Genomic DNA, 17727 nt, shown 5'->3' on the forward strand with positions numbered 1-17727 from the left:
GTTTTGGTTGGGCAAATGTTAAGCCAACTCTCGAATTGGAGAAATTATAGACTCTACGGTTACGTGATATAACTCGTCAACTTATTATCCCTCAAATTTAGTGTCCATACATAACAATATTGCAGCTACGAAGAAAAAAATTAGTTAAAACTCTCAAAATAGAAAAATAAAAATAAAATAACTTGTACGAAGGTGAGGTAAATGGTAAACACGAAAGTTCGATCTTTCTTGATGTGTGGAATTTGGGCAGTAAATGGTAAATACGACTGTAAAACTCAGGACCCTCTCAGCTCAACGTCTTCGTCAGAGTTTTGAGTTCTACACTCGCCTCAAAATGTTCTCTATCTGTCCTCTCCACCCTTCACCTCCCAAGCCGTCTCTCCCTCCATCTCTCTCTCTCAACCCCCAAAGCTTCAACCTTTTCTCGAACCCAAGCCTAATAAGAACCCGCTCTCTCCGCCCCAAGTCTCTGAAAATCCAATCTCTCGACGCCGCCCAGCTCTACGACTACGAGTCCAAAGTCGCCGCCCAATTCCACGACGCCCACATGCTCAAGATCGCCATCATCGGCTTCGGCAACTATGGCCAGTTCCTCGCCAAGACCCTCGTCGCCCAAGGCCACACCGTCCTCGCCCATTCCCGATCCGACTACTCCAAAACGGCGCAGGATCTTGGCGTTTCCTTCTTCTCCGACCCACACGATCTCTGCGAACAACACCCACAAGTCATTTTGCTCTGCACCTCCATCCTCTCCACCGAGCCCGTCCTCAAATCGCTGCCTCTTCAGCGCCTCAGGCGAAACACCTTGGTCGTTGATGTGCTTTCCGTCAAGGAATTCTCCAAGGCATTGTTGCTGAAGTTGCTGCCTGGCTACTTCGACGTCCTCTGCACCCACCCGATGTTCGGGCCCCAGAGCGCCAAGCACGGGTGGAATGGGCTCTTCTTCGTGTACGAAAAGGTCCGAATTGGGTCCGAAGAATCGAGGATTTCGCGGTGCGATGAGTTGCTGAACATTTTTGAGAAAGAAGGGTGTAGAATGGTGGAGATGAGCTGCGCCGAGCATGATAAGTACGCGGCGGGTTCGCAGTTTATGACCCACACGGTCGGGAGAGTGTTGGGGATGTTGAAATTGGAGTCGACGCCCATAAATACTAAAGGGTATGAGACATTGTTGGATTTGGTGGAGAACACAGCTGGGGATAGCTTTGATTTGTATTATGGATTGTTTATGTACAATAAGAATGCATTGGAGACGTTGGAGAGATTGGACTTGGCTTTTGAGGCCCTGAAGAAACAGCTTTTTGGGCATTTGCACGATGTTGTGAGAAGGCAATTGTTTGGCAATGCAGAAAAGGCAATAACTTTGCAGGAGGATTATGCGAAGCAGGCTCAAAATGGAGCTGCATTGGTATCTTCTTCAAAAGCTTTGAGGTTGGTACAGTTTCAACTTCCATTGCTTTGAATTTCATTCTCTTATGTTTTTTGTTGTAGAAATGAATTTGTTTTTCTTAGTTTGATGGCTATTTCATCTGCTGTGTAGTTGATGGATATATGGATTCTTTAACTAGTGGAATTTGTTGTTTGACACTAGTGACTAATGTTATTGGAATTGAATTGTTAACAAATAATTTTTAATGATAACCTTCAGATCACCAAAAATTGTTCGGTCAGATGACCAAAAAGCACAGATTTCTGATGACAACTCTTGGCTAAAGATTGCAATTGTTGGTTTTGGAAATTTTGGTCAGTTCCTTGCTAAGACGATTGTACGCCAAGGTCATACGGTTCTAGCCTTTTCTCGAACAGACTACTCAGATGTGGCTCAGAAATTAGGCGTTTCTTACTTCTCTGATGCAGACGATCTGTGTGAAGAGCATCCAGAAGTGATACTTCTTTGCACATCTATTCTGTCAACTGAAAAAGTTCTGAGGTCATTGCCACTGCAGAGGCTGAAGAGAAATACTTTATTCGTTGATGTGCTTTCAGTGAAAGAATTTCCAAGAAATCTGTTTCTTCAAACTTTGCCGCTGGATTTTGATATTCTCTGTACGCATCCTATGTTTGGACCAGAGAGTGGTAAAAACGGGTGGAATGGTCTTTCTTTTGTTTATGATAAGGTCAGGGTTGGAAGTGATGAATCAAGGGTATCACGCTGTGATCAATTTCTTGATATCTTTGCACGAGAAGGGTGCCGAATGGTGGAAATGTCTTGTGCAGAACATGATAGGCATGCAGCAGGGTCACAATTCATTACACACACTATGGGAAGGATTTTGGAAAAGTTGGGTTTGGAATCGACACCAATCAACACAAAAGGTTACGAGACTTTGTTGAATTTAGTGGAGAATACAGCAGGAGATAGCTTTGATCTTTACTATGGCTTGTTCATGTACAATATTAATGCAATGGAGCAGTTAAAGAGGTTGGACATGGCTTTTGAATCTTTAAAGAAGCAGCTTTTTGGGCGTTTGCATGGTGTTCTGCGGAAGCAACTTTTTGAGAACTCAGATAAGTCTCAAGTTATGCAGGAACAGGCCTTGTTGCCAAAACCATCCCAGAATGAATCTGCAGTGACACCTTCTTTGGAGTCTCTTAACATTCAGAATAACTAATTGTGATCATCTTCTACCTTTTCGGTAAGTGGAGTTTAGCTGAGCATGTAATATCTTGTTGTTCAAGGTTATAAATTTTTGTTGTTCTCATTGTTTGCTGGAAATTACAAAATACGAAAATCCAAACTTCCGGACCCATCTGTTCAATGCAGAACCATTTTATCTTTCCTGCAATTGCTTCTTAGTGAAGCTAGCTGCACAGATACTTTTGTGGTGGGGTCTTATCTCCAATTTTAAATTTCTAGTATTATCCAATGTTTTATTACAACTATACTATACTGAGTTGGTACAACTAAGTATCTTTTGTTCTTTGTTTATTCCAATTTCCTTTTATGTATATTTCCAATGTGCACTCATATGGAAAGCAGCTTAAGGAAACAATCATTTGCACTGTAATATTTTGATGAACATTTTGTAATTTGTCTCTTTTGTTTGAAGGGTTCCACATAAAGCTTTGTGGTGGTGTTGTAATCTGATAGCTGCATCAGAACAGAAGGAAATCAGTGAAAGACATTAATGCTGGTATGCAATCAAGCTGCTGGAGGTTGGCTCCGTAGTAACTGCATCTCGAGGGCATCTATACACGTCGTAGCTGTTGGAGCCATTCTCAGTGAACGGTAAAAGATTTTGAAAGTTATGGTTGGGGGCTGGTTGTTCTTGTGTAAAAATCCCTGACCTCTGGCAGCTCTCCAATCAGTTCAACTGGCAGCACGTCAAAGCAAAATGTTATTTGAGCAGTATCACTTGGAAAAAAAGGCCATCAAGAAAGGGGAGCCCTATAAATTTAAGTGCAACAAGAAGTACATGGAGAAGGACTACCCCAAGTGTTACGTTGTTGTTCATTTTGCTTTCTTTCCTCTTTGGAAAATGTTGAATATCCAGCCATTCTTTTAAAAATTAAAATTAAAAATGTTTGATGTTATGATAATAAGAGCCTTCTTCCTGTTGTAAAGAAGCAGGGTGGGATTAACATTATAGAAATCTTAATTTAGGAGCAGCTGTACTTTTTATTTCGATCATATGCAAAAAAGAACAAAGAATAAGTATTAACAAGAAAAAAATAGTGTGTCCTGAGAAAATCCAAGAAATAAATTGATTGTTAAGCTTTTCCTTAGTAGTAGCAATGCAAATATTGAATCTTCTTTGTTGACAAATTAAACTCCAAAGTGCATCCCATTTTGGCAGACTTTTTTCTCTTCATCACAAACATCAACTCAACCTTTCCGGCCAGCCGTGCTTCGCTTCTCAGACTCAAAACCCCAGTTTTGAGTTCATTGCCAAGATTGTACCTGCTTCTGCTTGGCAACTCTTTGGAATTCAAACTCACAGTCACATCAATCTTCTTGGTCGAACGCATCCCAGCCTTGCTCTTGGGAATTCTAACTTGCCCAACAGCCCTGTCTTCGTACATGAACCTTGCATTGGTAGCATCAAACTTATAGCGACCAAAATTTGTGTTCTTTATCCTGACTTGGGTTGTGAAGGTCATGTCAAATGAAGGTGTTGAAGAGGAAGCGTTGAGAGTTTGGACGCTGATGGCGCCCAATCTGAGCTTGGGAGACTTCACACGCATCACAGTGAGTGCAAATGTGGTGATAACTATGATCTGAACCACAACAAAAGCAGAAATATAGATTGCCAATTTGATTCTCTTCTTGCGTTTGAGCTCCTGGGATGGCAAAGTGGCAGATTCTTCATCACTTGTGGGGTGCTGTCCATTAGTAGCTGCTGCTGATGGAGAGGCCTGAATGTTCTTCTCGGCCATTATCTTTTCTTTTCTTTTCTGGGAAGATCAGAATGTTTTGTGGGTTGATTTTGTTTCTTCTTGAAGATGAATTGGGAAGTGGATAGAATGAATATGATATTTTATTTATAATGTTTGGACATTCTGACTTCTAAGGTAGGTGTTAGAAGAAAGGAAGAAAATGTGACTTGTTCCTGCAGGAAAAGCCAAAACAAACAAGTGGGGGTGTCTTTCTTTGTTTAATTCAAGAAACGCGGTTAGCTGACTTTCTCGACTCTGCTCTCTGAATTGAATGGTCGCATAGACCTGACCTGACAACGCTTTTGATACAGTGCGAGATGAAAACTTTTACTCTTCTATTCCATAGCATCCAATTTGGACCTTGAGACTTTTTTCCTATCAAGTTGACTGCAAGCCACTCCACATCTCCATGTTGTCAACCTATCCTCATTCTTCCAGTAGCATAAGCCCCTAGGCTCAAACCGACTTTTACTAAACCAAAATGAACGTAGTAGACTAGGCGCAAATGTGGATTAGGCCTGCTGGCAACCACCTTGCACCAAAGTTTGATCCTCCTCTCCCGTACATTAGAGTAGCTAAAGTATCGCTTTGTGAAAAGAGTATAAAAAAAAACCCGGTTTCACTGGGTCACACAACAGTTTTTGGGTAAAATTATGTCCATCCTCCATTTTGTTGGCCCAAGATTGATGATGGCCCAACCTGAGAAGCCTCCTATGGTTTGGGCTTAGATCTTTGTTACTTTAACTCAATAAAAAAGGTTGTTGCCGATGGGACAGTGCCATCAGATTAGGTTACATAGATGCTCGAGCCCAGCACTTCCCTCGGCTGAACAAGGTCATCTCCGTCAATCCTCAGAAAGGGCAAACTCCCTTTCAAACAGAAAAAAAGTTGGTGGGAGAGATTCCAAAATTAGAAATTCTTTCATTTTACTAAAACTTATTATCGAAATAAAAGGCAAAATTATTATTTTTTGTCATAATTAATATAGTATAATGTTTTTATTTATGTGAAATTGTGAATCGCCTCTAGGGCGCAAAATCTCCCAAATATTTTAATTTTTGTTTTTTTTCTTATTGTCTTTGGTTCTGTCTGTGTCTTATCTAACTCATAGTCATCATCACATCTTCTTCCTCATCCTCACACCCCTTTCTTTTGTCGCGCTTCGTTTTCACCGAACGTATGATTTGCTGATTCAAGGACTCAGGGCTTCGGAGCTGTCCGGATTCTTGATTTTGTGTCATGCCCCTTTGATGGTCCGTCTTCTTCGACTTGGAAGCGCAGAGTAAAACAAATTCATTTCAAAATTTGTGTGTTCCAGGTAAACCTCCATTTCCTCCTTTCTCAGCTTATCCTACCAATTCTTAAGATTCCAATGAAATGCATATTTTTAGTGGAAACTGTTTCAGTCTTGTATTGTAATTACTTCAATTGCGAGAGCAAGGCTCTTGGCTCTAGAACTAGAAGCCTGAGCTATTGCTTAGGACGGGCTTCTTTTTTCTTTTCCTCAATCTTTTCAATAATCAATTTGAATTTAAATTTTGTTTCTTTATGCGCCGGGCAGATTTATAGAAAGATGGAATGAATGTTGTTAGTGACATATATGATTTTCAGTTGGGAATATTTTGCATGAAGGATGGGGAGTCTTAAAGATTGGATTTCTTCTCAGTTAGTATCCATGTCTTTGGTCTCATCTCGGCCATTGTCAGGCAGTGACAGTTTCTTTCGTGAGGAACCTTCCCATGAAGGGTTTGATGGCCAAGGTATTGCTCTCCCTCCTGTACTTTATGGCTGTTATTCTTGAAGAGTGATTTAACGAACCCTTATGTCATTCTAAGGCAATGGGATTCTGTAAGGACTAAATACTTGAGATCCAGTTGCAAGAATTTCCAAGTTAAAAAGTGGAAACCAATTTTTCGATCTGTGAGTTTCACCCTCATTTGGTAGTCAGTGTTTTTTTATTTTCAGGTGCTGCTCACTCAAACACTTCACTAACACCGCCCATTCTTCCTGATACATCACCCTCAGTTGGTAGTGATCAGGAAAATCAGTCTAATCCCTCCCGCCAGCATGTTGTAGTTGAAAATTCTGATCAGTCACGTAATGGCTCTGATAAGAAAAAGATGGATCCTTTGGTAAGAATTGATGATCTTCAAGTTAAGTTCTTGCGCCTCATCCTACGGCTTGGTCTGTCACAAAACAATCTTCTGGTGGCTAAGGTTCTTTATCGTATTCACCTCGCAACTTTGATACGAGCAGAGGAGTCAGATCTGAAAAGAGTTAATCTCAGAAGTGACAGAGCCAGAGCAGTGGCTGCAGAACAAGAGGCATCTGGCCTGCCTGAAATGGATTTCTCTCTTCGAATCCTTGTCCTGGGGAAAACAGGAGTTGGCAAGAGTGCCACAATAAATTCTATATTTGATCAAACGAAAACTGTCACCAATGCATTTCGACCTGGCACAGATCACATTCGGGAGGTTGTCGGAACTATAAATGGGATTCGAGTAACTATCATTGATACCCCTGGATTTTTGCCATCATGTACGGGTAATTTCCGCAGAAATAAGAAGATTATGCTGTCCGTGAAGAGATTCATTAGAAAATGTCCACCTGACATTGTTTTGTTCTTCGAACGCCTCGACCTCATCAATGCAAGCTATAATGACTTCTCCCTTTTGAAGCTAATAACTGAAGTATTTGGGCCTGCAATATGGTTTAACACCATTCTTGTCATGACTCATTCGTCCTCTGCTCTTCCGGAAGGACCTGATGGGTATCCTGTCAGCTATGAATCATATGTGAGGCAAAACACAGATATGGTGCAGCACTATATACACCAGGCAGTGTCTGACTCCAGACTTGAAAACCCAGTGCTTTTGGTTGAGAATCATCCTCAATGTAAGAAAAACATCACTGGGGAAAAGATACTTCCAAATGGACAGGTTTGGAAATCTCAGTTTCTGTTGCTATGCCTTTGTACAAAAGTTCTAGGTGATGTCAATACTCTCATGAAATTTGAAGACAGCATTCAACTAGGGGCCTCAAGTGCCACCCATGTGCCTTCTCTGCCCCATCTCCTCTCATCTCTTCTACGTCACCGGTCTGTCATTAGTCCAAGTGGAGTGGACATTGAAGTTGATGAGAGCTTGCTTTCAGACACACAGGAGGAAGATGAGTATGATCAATTACCTCCAATCCGAATCCTGACTAAATCCCAGTTTGAGAGATTGACAAAATCGCAGAAAAAAGACTATCTTGATGAATTGGATTATCGAGAGACCCTTTATCTAAAGCAACAGTTGAAAGAAGAGTACCGTAGGCAGATGGAGATTAAGCTTTCCAAAGAGAAAAATTGTGCAAGCAATGATAATTCTGATGGGCAGCAGGCCTCCCAAGAAGCGGCTGTTTTATTACCAGATATGGAGGTCCCTCCTAGTTTTGGATCTGATTGTACTGCACACAGATATCGTTGCCTTGTTACGGGTGATCAGTGGATTATGAGACCTGTTCTTGATCCCCATGGATGGGATAATGATGTGTGCTTTGATGGAATAAGCTTGGAAACAGCTATGCAAATAAATAGCAACATCTTTACCTCTGTCGCAGGGCAGATGAGCAAGGACAAGCAGGATTTTAGCATTCAATCCGAGTGTGCTGCAGCTTACTCAGATCCCAGTGGGATTACATACACTGTAGGTCTTGATGTTCAATCTGCTGGTAAAGATACAATCTATACGTTTCACAGCAACACAAAGCTGAGGAAGCTGTGGCGCAACACTGCTGACTGTGGAGTGTCATTGACATCTTTTGGGAACAAGTGTTACATTGGTGCCAAGCTTGAAGACACCATATCAGTTGGGAAGAGATTGAAATTTGTAATGAATGCCGGCCAGATGGTGGGTCCTGAACAAGTGGCATATGGTGGTGGTGTTGAAGCTACGTTAAGGGGTAGAGACTACCCTGTGAACAATGACAATGTCAGCCTGACAATGACTCTCCTGTCTTTTGACAAAGAGATGGTGTTGGGTGGAAATTTACAGTCTGAGTCCCGGCTGGGCAGAAATTTGAGAGTGTCAGTTAATGCTAATCTAAATAGCCGAAAGATGGGTAAGATTTGCATTAAAACCAGTAGCACAGATCATTTGCAGTTTAGTATGGCTGCGGCTTTCACAATTTTCTGGGCCCTTTTACGAAAGAAGGATGTTAAAAGTACAAGTCATGAATGAAGGGAGGGTGGATAAGTTTTGTTGCTATTTTTGTTTAAGGAGGACACAAACCATCTTGATTTGGAACAAAGGTATGAGCCTGCTAACCAAAAAGTAGAAGAAAGGAGATATGGTAATTTCAGAAACTTTGTTCCAGAATTTCCCTCTCGCTTAAGATGTCGACATGGGAGCTGAGCTTTAGCAGAGAAGGCTAACAAGCTGCCTCCATTTTTGGCCCTAACTAGCAGTAATCTTTGAGTTCATCTGACCTGGTGGTATCCAGTGAAGCGGCCAGCTTCCAAGAATCAATCAAGCAGTCAGCTTCTGGAAGAGGTTTTGTACTGAAGTAAATTGAGGCAATAAGTGTACAGTAAAATCGTGGAGATGGTTTGTCTTTTTTGTTGTTGTTGATTCACAAAATAATAAGTTCAAATAGAATTAGCAGGTAATCAATGTGTTTATGTTCTATGTTGTTTATATTGTTATTGATTGACCAAAAATAAATATTGTTTTTGTTTTTCCGGCAAAGATATTAACTTTTGGCCGTTGGCAAACTCAAACAGTTAACGTCTGTTTACACACTACCAAACCAATCATATTAACGTGTTTTAAGATAGTCTCCTGCGCTATAGATCATTAAAACATCATTACATTAATATCGACCAAAGCCTTCATTTCGTGTTGCTCTTTCGATCTCTCCATCTCCTCACAATTCAAAACACGTGACGTGAACGCCAAACAAGTCATATTCTCTAACCCAGCAGCATATGCCAACTTAAGATTCCCGGCATACAAATGGATTCCTGATTCCTTGAAGGCTTCATTCAACTATGCCGTAAAAACCCAGAAGCCCAAAACCACCAATCTCAGAGAAACTTAACAAGCAAATTGTGCTTGCTTACCATCTTCATCCCAAACTTGAAACAATAACAAATAATAATATAAGATTTACTTAACTCTAACATACCAACAAATTGAATTTCTTTGTACTCTTGTTCTTCCTTTTGAATTACATTCCAAGTTTATAAGTTATAACAATTTCTTCACCTTAAGGCGAAGACCCCCACAAAACCTCAGCAATAATGGTGGCTGCCTCAGCATCAGAAATAGAGGCTTCTCTAACTCTCATTAGTATCTGCTGCTTAAATGCCCTCCTCTCTCTCTGTCTCAGCCCTTCACCCACCTCCAATTGCACAGCAAATCTCGCCACACAGCTAGAAAACGGGTGGTTCTCTCTTCTTGTCTTCTTCTCCTCAATCCCACCACCACGACCACCACCAGCAACCTCTCTGTTTCCCTTGTCATCCTCATCCAAACCCATTTCCGTCAAATCCCCTCCAAGCTCTGATCTCTGCAATTCCACAAGTTTCTTTATCACCCCCTCCTCAAGCATAGCATCAATGGCCTCCTTGCGCCCAAAATACCCAATTTCAAGAATACAGACCATGGCCATCACTCTCATTTCCAGGTCTTCACGGTTCAAGAAGCTTATGATCTTGGGTATTTCCCCATTGAACTCAATCTCGTCAACAAGCGGAGACTTTATCAATCTGATCAGGGTACATAGCACTCTGATCGCATTCGGGGAAGCCATTGTTAGTAAAGCTTTGATCGTTCGACCCATTAGCACTTGACCCACAAACACGTCCTTGTTGAACTTAATCAGAGCTGCTATGGCGAAAGCCGAGTGTTCTCTAACTCGTTTGGAATAGTGAGAATCGCAGAGAACAGACTCGAGCAGAGTGAAAACTTTGGACTTCAAAATCAAATCTTGCAACTCGCGATTGAAACCCTGCAAAACTCGGTCCTCGAACTGGTTCAGGAGCTTAACCAACTCGTCTTCATTGTGAAGTGGCTCTTTCAGAGCTCTCGTCAAGCTCTCTAAGCTCTCGCGGTCGATCCACGCTTGGATTTCTGACTCGATCGACCCGGCCAGCCGGGACAGGCAGTGAGTCGAGCAGCAGCGAGTTAAAAACGACCTGATGCTGTGGTGGCCTTTGGATTTCTTGAGGGTCTCGACGAGGTTCTTGAGGGTTGCGAGGTGTTGGGAGAGCGTAGAGAGATGTGGGTCTTTGGAGAGGATGTTGTCAGACTCGGTCTCGAGCTCGAGCAGAGCATTAATGGCGGACGAGTTTGACTCGGCCGAGTCTGGACTCGGGTGGGTTTGGAGCTCATGGGAGGCTTGTTTTAGAGCTTCCAGGACCTGGAGAACTCGTGGGCTGCCTTGCTTTGGTTGGTGGTCTTCCATGGCTATCCGGATCAGGCTGTCCTCCTGATTTCCTGAAGAAAGATTGCGTTTTTAAAGATATAATTAGAATTTGATGAGAACGGATTCTTCTTGTCTGAACTCAACGACCAGTCTTCGTCTGTACATGCATATGACATGCCAAACATTCTTTCTTTTCTTGCAAAAGAGACGCTTCGAAATTTGGGCTTGTGGTGGTTTTTATAAGCCAATCAATAACATCATCACGGGGATAAAATATTTAAATTAGTTTGCTTTTTAATTGAAAGAAATAGAGAGTTATCAGGATTTAGGTGATTGAGACACAGAGATGTCATGTGTCTGCCATGGGAAGTAAATTTTTATTATTTGATATAGATATGCGGTAGAACTTAGAAGAAGAACTTAGAACAAGGCCATGTAGGACAGGACATATTAGTATAGTCAGTGGGTCTGGGTTCGGGTGGTTACGGTTGTAAAATCATGGTGGTTGTGTGGGGTGATGGAGGCATGATGGATTATTGTTTGTCCACGTGTCCATAATTTGGCACGAAGACAATGGCTGAGCCTGAGCACACAGGAGAACTCTTGGCTAGTAGTAATTAACTTGTTTAGCAAGCAGTACAGTTGATCTTTTGTTTTGTTTTCTTGGTTCTGAAGCTTTGAAAGTATATTTATTTGACAGGGTAAGAGTAAAACAAACTAGAGAGAGAGCAAATGATCATGGCATGTGTGCTGAATGCCGATAACATATTGAGTTCTTCTTGAAGCTGCCAAAGCTCATGAGGACAGACGCATACTACTGATATTATTATGGAAACTTAGGAAGGAAGCAGAGATCTCTATGATTATGGGCTGCTGCTGCTGCGGTGCGGTGCGGTGTGGTGTATATTTATTTGAGTGGGTGGCCTCTACAGTGAATAAACGCGAGGCTCCAAATTTAATCCAATCCGCAGCTTGAGTTAAGAAGCATAAAAGGACTTGACCACCCACCCAACCCAACCCGTACGCAGTCACTACAAAATCCAAACTTGAGTTTGAGTTCCTTTTTCTTTTTTAGGGGTCAAGAGTCTGAGCATATTCGGAACCAAAGAGCATCAGGCAACTCTTGATTCTTGAATGAACATGTCACCAACACCCATTTCTGTACTCAAGTTGCCTTCTTTTTGGTTGCTTGCTTAGTATAATAATTGTAAACAAAAGAAAATTTGTCAAAATAATTGATGGGTCCCAGACGGATCGGGTCGGGTCGGGTCATAATAATTTTGCCTTTTTTTTTGGTGAGCACGAGTCACGACTCCATCATTTTTATTGCATGTATGAGTATGAGAGCGCGAGTTTCCATGTGTTTCACATGTATGTATGTCTGAGAGCTACCTCTCCACCCAGGCAGGTGGCTAAGCCAGCCCCATCCCATCCCATGCATGAACTTTGAAGGCATCGAGATTCGAATCTCTTTGACTTCTGTCTTCCAAGTCTACCCAATGTGAGTTTTTGGTCCAAAAATCCAATGTGATGAATCAGTCCTTCAGTTTATTTTATATAAACATGTGTTTAGCTTAGCTTAGACCTTTTAAATTTGAGTTGCTTTCACATCACATCCCAAATCAAACTCTTTTTTATATTTGGTAATCAAAATTCACCAAAATTGTCCAAATTCCACTCAACTTGTCACCCAAACTTTACTTTCTAATTTGTAGTGCCCTAAGCTTCCCAGTCTTCGGGGATTAACTACAATACACGTTGCCCCAACCAGGCAAGGTGCACAACTCTAGATGTTAACTTATGCTAAATTCTATAATAAGGGTGTCATATATGGACCATTTATATGAACATTTATATTAGTTACATAATCATTTCATTAAATTTAAGTGAAGTTACTATTCAGATGATTCATGTGGCTAATATGGAAGTCTACATCTACAGTTCATATATAACACCCTCATCATATGAAAGTCGTTCCAAGGTCTAAAAGAGAAAGAAAAGGATCCTTAAAAGAGTGCCAATCAAAACAATGGCCCAATAAATGGCAGCCATGGGCTAGAAATTTGAATGTGAAGCCCAAGAGGTAAGGTTTAGCCCAAAACTGATGTGGATGACCCCAACAGACCGAAAAAAAAAAAGATTATGTGGAATTGCAATTCATTTGCCTGCCTGCCCTGCCGTAGGAAATTAATCACTTGAACACGTTTTGCAATTTTTAACGAAAGACTGTGACATCAATTCACATCTTCAGTATATAGTACTACTCCCCTTGAAATTCTGTAGTTTACCATGAATAAAAATTTATTTCCAAACATGACATAAAATACTCTCATCTCATGGAAGAATATGCAGACCAAATAAAGAATCTAATCTTCTCGTAAGCCTGAGGTTCACACGGGAGTTAGTTTGAGACTCGAGTTAGAGAGCCCGTGTCGTCCGATGAGTGATGACGGATCTTTCGTCGGATTATCAATAATTTAAGGTTGTGTTTTCTTCTTCATCACCAGACAAAAACTCCTGACATCATTCTTTCATCAAATCAAGGTAACAAGATGATCTGACAGACGACATGATCGTGTGCTTATCAATCACGCACCAGAACAGACCACTCCAAATTCGCCAGCTGTGCCTAAACCAGAAGAATATCTCGAGGCAAACACAGCGCACAGACGATAGTTTCCCTCTATGCCTTAACCTACGCCACGTCACCTCATCGGATACTGCTAACTTACGCCTTCCCCTCATTCCATTCCAACTAATTGTAAGTAAATGTTTATCTTTCCCTGTCTTGTGCTCTCCTAAATCTCACCAAGTTATGATTTTCGGGTACTCTCCCTCCCTCTCTTACTTTGAACTTTTCTTTATTTTTGTTTGATCTATTTAATTCTGATTCTCTGATTCATTCAGTGGTAAGTGATTCTTCTTCTTGTTGTTGTTTCCAGCTCAACTTGTTCTCTGTTTATGCGGCGTTTTCATTGTTTTAGCTGTTTTTGTTCTGTGTTAATGGTTGATTGGAATGTTGATTGAAGTGATTGTGTTCAGCTGTAATCAAATTCAAATCTTACTGGGATTGGTTGATTCTTGATTGATTAGCATTTGCTAAGTTTTACTTAAATCGGCTATTTTTATCTCTCCATCTCTACGTACTTTGTTTGAATAAAGTTTCATTCTTCATCTTCTTTGAACGATTTTATTATTGTTAGATTGCAAAATTTCAGAAATTTAATGCGCATCGCTCTGGCTGAATTGCTGCCTCTTCTTTTTGATGCAGTTAGTTTTACTGTAATTGCTGAATGAACAATCATGGCAGCAGTGATTAGGATGCACCCCATGTTGCTTCAACTCACTCTTACTTCTTTCGTCTTCTTGAGCTGTTTGAGGAACGGGAATGCGGGGATCACAAGCACTTTCATCCGATCCGAGTATCCATCCGTGGATATCCCTCTTGATAATAAAGTATTTGCTGTTCCAAAGGGTCATAATGCTCCACAACAAGTAAGAATTCACTGCTATCTCAATAACTGTTTGGTATTACTGTAGAAAGTTAGGCACATCATATATTGTTTTCCAGAATTCAGGATGTGGAAACTATGATTCCTCATTTCTCTGGACAATTTCTTTCTTCTTGTTTTTTACTCACAAGTGGTATAATTTCCTTGCTCGATATTACTGTTTTGAGTTCTAATGTTCTTGTGTATTTACGCTCATTCATTACAGGTGCATATCACCCAAGGTGACTATGATGGAAAGGCTGTTATCATCTCCTGGGTAACCCCTGATGAACCAGGGACGAGTAAAGTGCAATATGGTACATCAGAGAACGGATACGAGCTTTCTGCAGAGGGGATTGTGACAAACTACACATTCTACAAATACAAGTCTGGGTACATACATCACTGTCTTGTTGATGGCCTAGAGGTAACTATGATTATTTTGTGAATGTACTAGTAGGTAGCATATGCGTTGTGGTTTTCGCTCATGATATATATTTTATTTAAAGAAACTTTATTTGTAGCTTAATCTTTCTTTGAGATTGTATTAATTGATAGGACGTGGTTTGGTTACAGATACATTATCATTCTATGCTTTCTTGTATTGAATAAATAGATTATTAACATTCTCTGGGTTCTCCTATCATGCAAAGCCTGTGAGATTGTCCTCTCAGTCAACTGTGTAGACTTGAAGTTTTTATCGACTTATTGTGTCTCCAAGTTTCCCAAGTGAATATGTCCCCAGTGTTGTAGATTCTAGATGCAATATTTGGACTTGTCTTTTCTCTTGCTTATATTTTCCATAAAACATAAATTATTTCTTGTTTTCAGCATGACACGAAGTACTATTACAAGATTGGGAGTGGCGATTCTTCTCGAGAATTTTGGTTTACAACACCTCCAAAGATTGACCCAAATTCTCGTTACACATTTGGGATCATAGGTGAGTTGTTTTCTCTCTGCAAGGGGTCTTATTGATAAAATTTATTTCAATTTACTTATCCATTTTAATGCATTTCTTTCTTTGTTTTAAAACCAAACATCTAAGATGAGTTCTGCTCATGTTGTCCTTGGTTCCACCTTTGGCTCTGCAATTGCGTTCTTTCTCTTACTATCTTGTGCTTCTTTTTTTAATTTTATCAGTTACAACATTTGGGTAGGAGGAGTGGTGTGGGTACTAACTAGGCTATTCTGTGACTACAGCTTGATATACTTTGTATCCTACGATTCTTATTAATGTTTATATTAAATCATGTTGAATTTTGTTGTTTCTCTTAATAAATAGTTATTCTGTATGTTGCAGGTGATTTGGGTCAGACATTTAACTCTCTATCAACTCTTGAGCATTACATGCAGAGTAAGGGACAGGCTGTTTTATTCCTTGGAGATCTTTCCTATGCTGACAGATATCAGTATAATGAAGTGGGTTTACGGTGGGACACATGGGGTCGATTCGTTGAGAAAAGTACTGCATATCAGCCATGGATTTGGTCTGCTGGCAATCATGAAATTGAGTTCATGCCTTATCTGGTAAAGTATCAAAATCTTTCAGAACTGTCTGAGTTCCATGACGTACAAAAGTTGTAAAATTCCACTGATATGCATGATGTCTTGTGGTCCAAAACTCCTATCATGTTACTTGTCTAACTATTAATTAAATTTTTACATATTCTAGGGAGAAGTTACTCCTTTCAAATCCTATCTTCAGCGGTATGCTACTCCTTATTTGGCCTCCAAAAGTAGCAATCCTCTTTGGTATGCCATCAGACGTGCATCGGCTCATATAATCGTACTGTCCAGTTATTCTCCATTTGGTAACTATACATTTCTATACATGCTGCAAATATGTGAACAGAGTACTTACCTTTTTAATTATAATTCTATGTGGTGCAGTAATAGAATCTATAGAAAATATCATACTTCCCTTTTTGATTGTGTACTTCTGCTTTAGTAAAAGCAAGACTGAATTCTTCTATCTTATACAATTTTCTCATTAAGGCTTGCTAGTATTCTATATCTCTTAGAAGGGAATGGACCCTTTTTTCTCTTTTGTGCCTGTATATCTTACAGCACTGTTGATAACTTTGTCATCAGTGAAATACACACCTCAATGGAGGTGGCTAGAAGAAGAATTGAAAAGGGTTGACAGGGAAAAAACACCTTGGCTCATCGTCCTTATGCATGTTCCAATCTACAATAGTAATGACGCACATTACATGGAAGGTGAAAGCATGCGAGTAGTGTTTGAGAGTTGGTTCGTTCATTACAAAGTTGATGTAATCTTTGCTGGCCATGTCCATGCGTATGAGAGATCGGTATGGTTCTTTACCTTCTATGTTTTTTCTGTTTGTCTCCTGTTATATAATAACATGTAGTTGATTTGGCATTCAAAAAATTTCATTCATGGCTAGGGTGAGATTCATGTTTTTCTTTCCCCTTATTTTCAGTATAGAATCTCAAATATACACTACAACATAACAAGTGGTGACCAGAACCCCATACCAGACAATTCAGCTCCTGTATACATAACTGTTGGAGATGGAGGGAACCAAGAAGGACTTGCTGGAAGGTAGGAACCTTGTTCTAATATTGTTTATTATGATTTTTATTTTGTTAATAAGTTAAAAGGTCAGTCGAAATGCCTGATTATAATTTCAGTGATGTTACTCCATTTCGTCTGTAAGGAAATCAAATACTTTTTGTGCAAGCAGTGATGACTAACAGTTGCTCCATGGTTTCTGTAGGTTTAGAGATCCACAACCAGATTATTCTGCGTTCCGAGAAGCCGCCTATGGACATTCTACGCTTGAGATTATAAACAGGACACATGCACTCTACCACTGGAACCGCAACGATGACGGGAAGAAAATTGCAACTGACGCATTTGTATTACACAATCAGTACTGGTGAGTGGTCATACCAATTATGTTTCTGGTGCCAAAGTAGCAAGGAATGCATGTATGCAACAGCCCAACTCACCTTGCTGATTTGGCACTGCACAGTTGTGAACTTGTGATACAAACTACGGCCAGATATGAAATTTAGGATAGTTTTAAAATAAAAAAATTTATAATCTGCATAATGTGATTGAGTTTTGGTGAATGCGCAGGGGTATGAATCGTAGGAGGCGAAAACTGAAGAAGCATTATGTTAGGAAAAGTTTGGAGCAGATCGCAATTTATTGATAAGCAGTTTGTTGGAATATTGGATTGGCTTGTCTTGAGACGCATATAAATAAGTAATGTGATCCTTATTTTGTTGGTTGCTTGCTTGTTCATTTATGATATTGGATGGAGCTGCCACTAATTCGGACGCAATACTTTCAAAGGAAAATCCTACGGCTTTTGATTTGTTATAAAATTTCATTTACAACTGTTTGTTTTATGGTAGAGCGTGAGCTTGGTGGTGGTGGGTGCTTACATTATACATATCAACTTCCCGCACGTAT

General features: G+C 40.3%; 5 protein-coding genes across 8 annotated transcripts; 3 read left to right on the forward strand and 2 right to left on the reverse strand.

Annotated features, from left to right (window-relative positions):
* The first annotated feature begins 132 nt into the window (after positions 1-132).
* On the forward strand, positions 133-3543 carry LOC148914490 (arogenate dehydrogenase). The gene is made up of 3 exons (XM_089043629.1): positions 133-1431; positions 1649-2636; positions 3051-3543. The coding sequence occupies exons 1-2, from the start codon at positions 254-256 to the stop codon at positions 2610-2612; spliced, it is 2142 nt and encodes a 713-aa protein (XP_088899755.1). The 5' UTR covers positions 133-253; the 3' UTR covers positions 2613-2636; positions 3051-3543.
* Positions 3544-3599: 56 nt separating this feature from the next.
* Positions 3600-4496, reverse strand: LOC103341137 (late embryogenesis abundant protein At1g64065-like). Its single transcript, XM_008244623.3, has one exon. The coding sequence runs from the start codon at positions 4375-4377 to the stop codon at positions 3724-3726; it is 654 nt and encodes a 217-aa protein (XP_008242845.2). The 5' UTR covers positions 4378-4496; the 3' UTR covers positions 3600-3723.
* Positions 4497-5350: 854 nt separating this feature from the next.
* TOC90 (Avirulence induced gene (AIG1) family protein) lies at positions 5351-9028 on the forward strand. 2 transcript variants are annotated; one of them, XM_008244621.3, is made up of 3 exons: positions 5351-5695; positions 5989-6137; positions 6343-9028. In XM_008244621.3, exons 2-3 carry the CDS (start codon positions 6011-6013, stop codon positions 8598-8600), a joined length of 2385 nt encoding a protein of 794 aa, XP_008242843.2. In that variant the 5' UTR covers positions 5351-5695; positions 5989-6010; the 3' UTR covers positions 8601-9028. The 2 variants fall into 2 exon arrangements, with proteins under 2 accessions (XP_008242843.2, XP_088899003.1); XM_089042877.1 differs by lacking the exon at positions 5351-5695 and having other exon boundaries at positions 5998-6137; positions 6326-9028.
* Positions 9029-9445: 417 nt separating this feature from the next.
* On the reverse strand, positions 9446-11136 carry LOC103341134 (uncharacterized). The gene has a single exon (XM_008244620.3). The coding sequence runs from the start codon at positions 10825-10827 to the stop codon at positions 9628-9630; it is 1200 nt and encodes a 399-aa protein (XP_008242842.1). The 5' UTR covers positions 10828-11136; the 3' UTR covers positions 9446-9627.
* Positions 11137-13069: 1933 nt separating this feature from the next.
* On the forward strand, positions 13070-17543 carry PAP26 (purple acid phosphatase 26). 3 transcript variants are annotated; one of them, XM_008244616.3, is made up of 10 exons: positions 13070-13549; positions 14060-14283; positions 14506-14706; positions 15111-15222; positions 15583-15809; positions 15955-16093; positions 16374-16594; positions 16727-16848; positions 17024-17185; positions 17389-17543. In XM_008244616.3, exons 2-10 carry the CDS (start codon positions 14092-14094, stop codon positions 17462-17464), a joined length of 1452 nt encoding a protein of 483 aa, XP_008242838.2. In that variant the 5' UTR covers positions 13070-13549; positions 14060-14091; the 3' UTR covers positions 17465-17543. The 3 variants fall into 3 exon arrangements, with proteins under 3 accessions (XP_008242838.2, XP_008242837.2, XP_008242839.2); XM_008244615.3 differs by having other exon boundaries at positions 13478-13614; XM_008244617.3 differs by lacking the exon at positions 13070-13549 and adding an exon at positions 13599-13697.
* The last annotated feature ends 184 nt before the right edge of the window (positions 17544-17727 follow it).

This window comes from Prunus mume, linkage group LG8 (assembly GCF_029339155.1).
Source record: "Prunus mume cultivar Tortuosa linkage group LG8, ASM2933915v1, whole genome shotgun sequence".
Taxonomy (NCBI): domain Eukaryota; kingdom Viridiplantae; phylum Streptophyta; class Magnoliopsida; order Rosales; family Rosaceae; genus Prunus; species Prunus mume.

Bases quoted from the DNA above. Each gene is read 5' to 3' on its own strand.
- LOC148914490 (XM_089043629.1), top strand. From the start codon at position 254: ATGGTAAATACGACTGTAAAACTCAGGACCCTCTCAGCTCAACGTCTT. The intron at 1,432-1,648 runs GTTGGTACAGTT...GATAACCTTCAG, and splicing joins TCTTCTTCAAAAGCTTTGAG to ATCACCAAAAATTGTTCGGT.
- LOC103341137 (XM_008244623.3), bottom strand. From the start codon at position 4,377: ATGGCCGAGAAGAACATTCAGGCCTCTCCATCAGCAGCAGCTACTAAT.
- TOC90 (XM_008244621.3), top strand. From the start codon at position 6,011: ATGGGGAGTCTTAAAGATTGGATTTCTTCTCAGTTAGTATCCATGTCT. The intron at 6,138-6,342 runs GTATTGCTCTCC...TTTTATTTTCAG, and splicing joins TGAAGGGTTTGATGGCCAAG to GTGCTGCTCACTCAAACACT.
- LOC103341134 (XM_008244620.3), bottom strand. From the start codon at position 10,827: ATGGAAGACCACCAACCAAAGCAAGGCAGCCCACGAGTTCTCCAGGTC.
- PAP26 (XM_008244616.3), top strand. From the start codon at position 14,092: ATGGCAGCAGTGATTAGGATGCACCCCATGTTGCTTCAACTCACTCTT. The intron at 15,223-15,582 runs GTGAGTTGTTTT...TGTATGTTGCAG, and splicing joins TTACACATTTGGGATCATAG to GTGATTTGGGTCAGACATTT. The intron at 16,849-17,023 runs GTAGGAACCTTG...TGGTTTCTGTAG, and splicing joins CAAGAAGGACTTGCTGGAAG to GTTTAGAGATCCACAACCAG.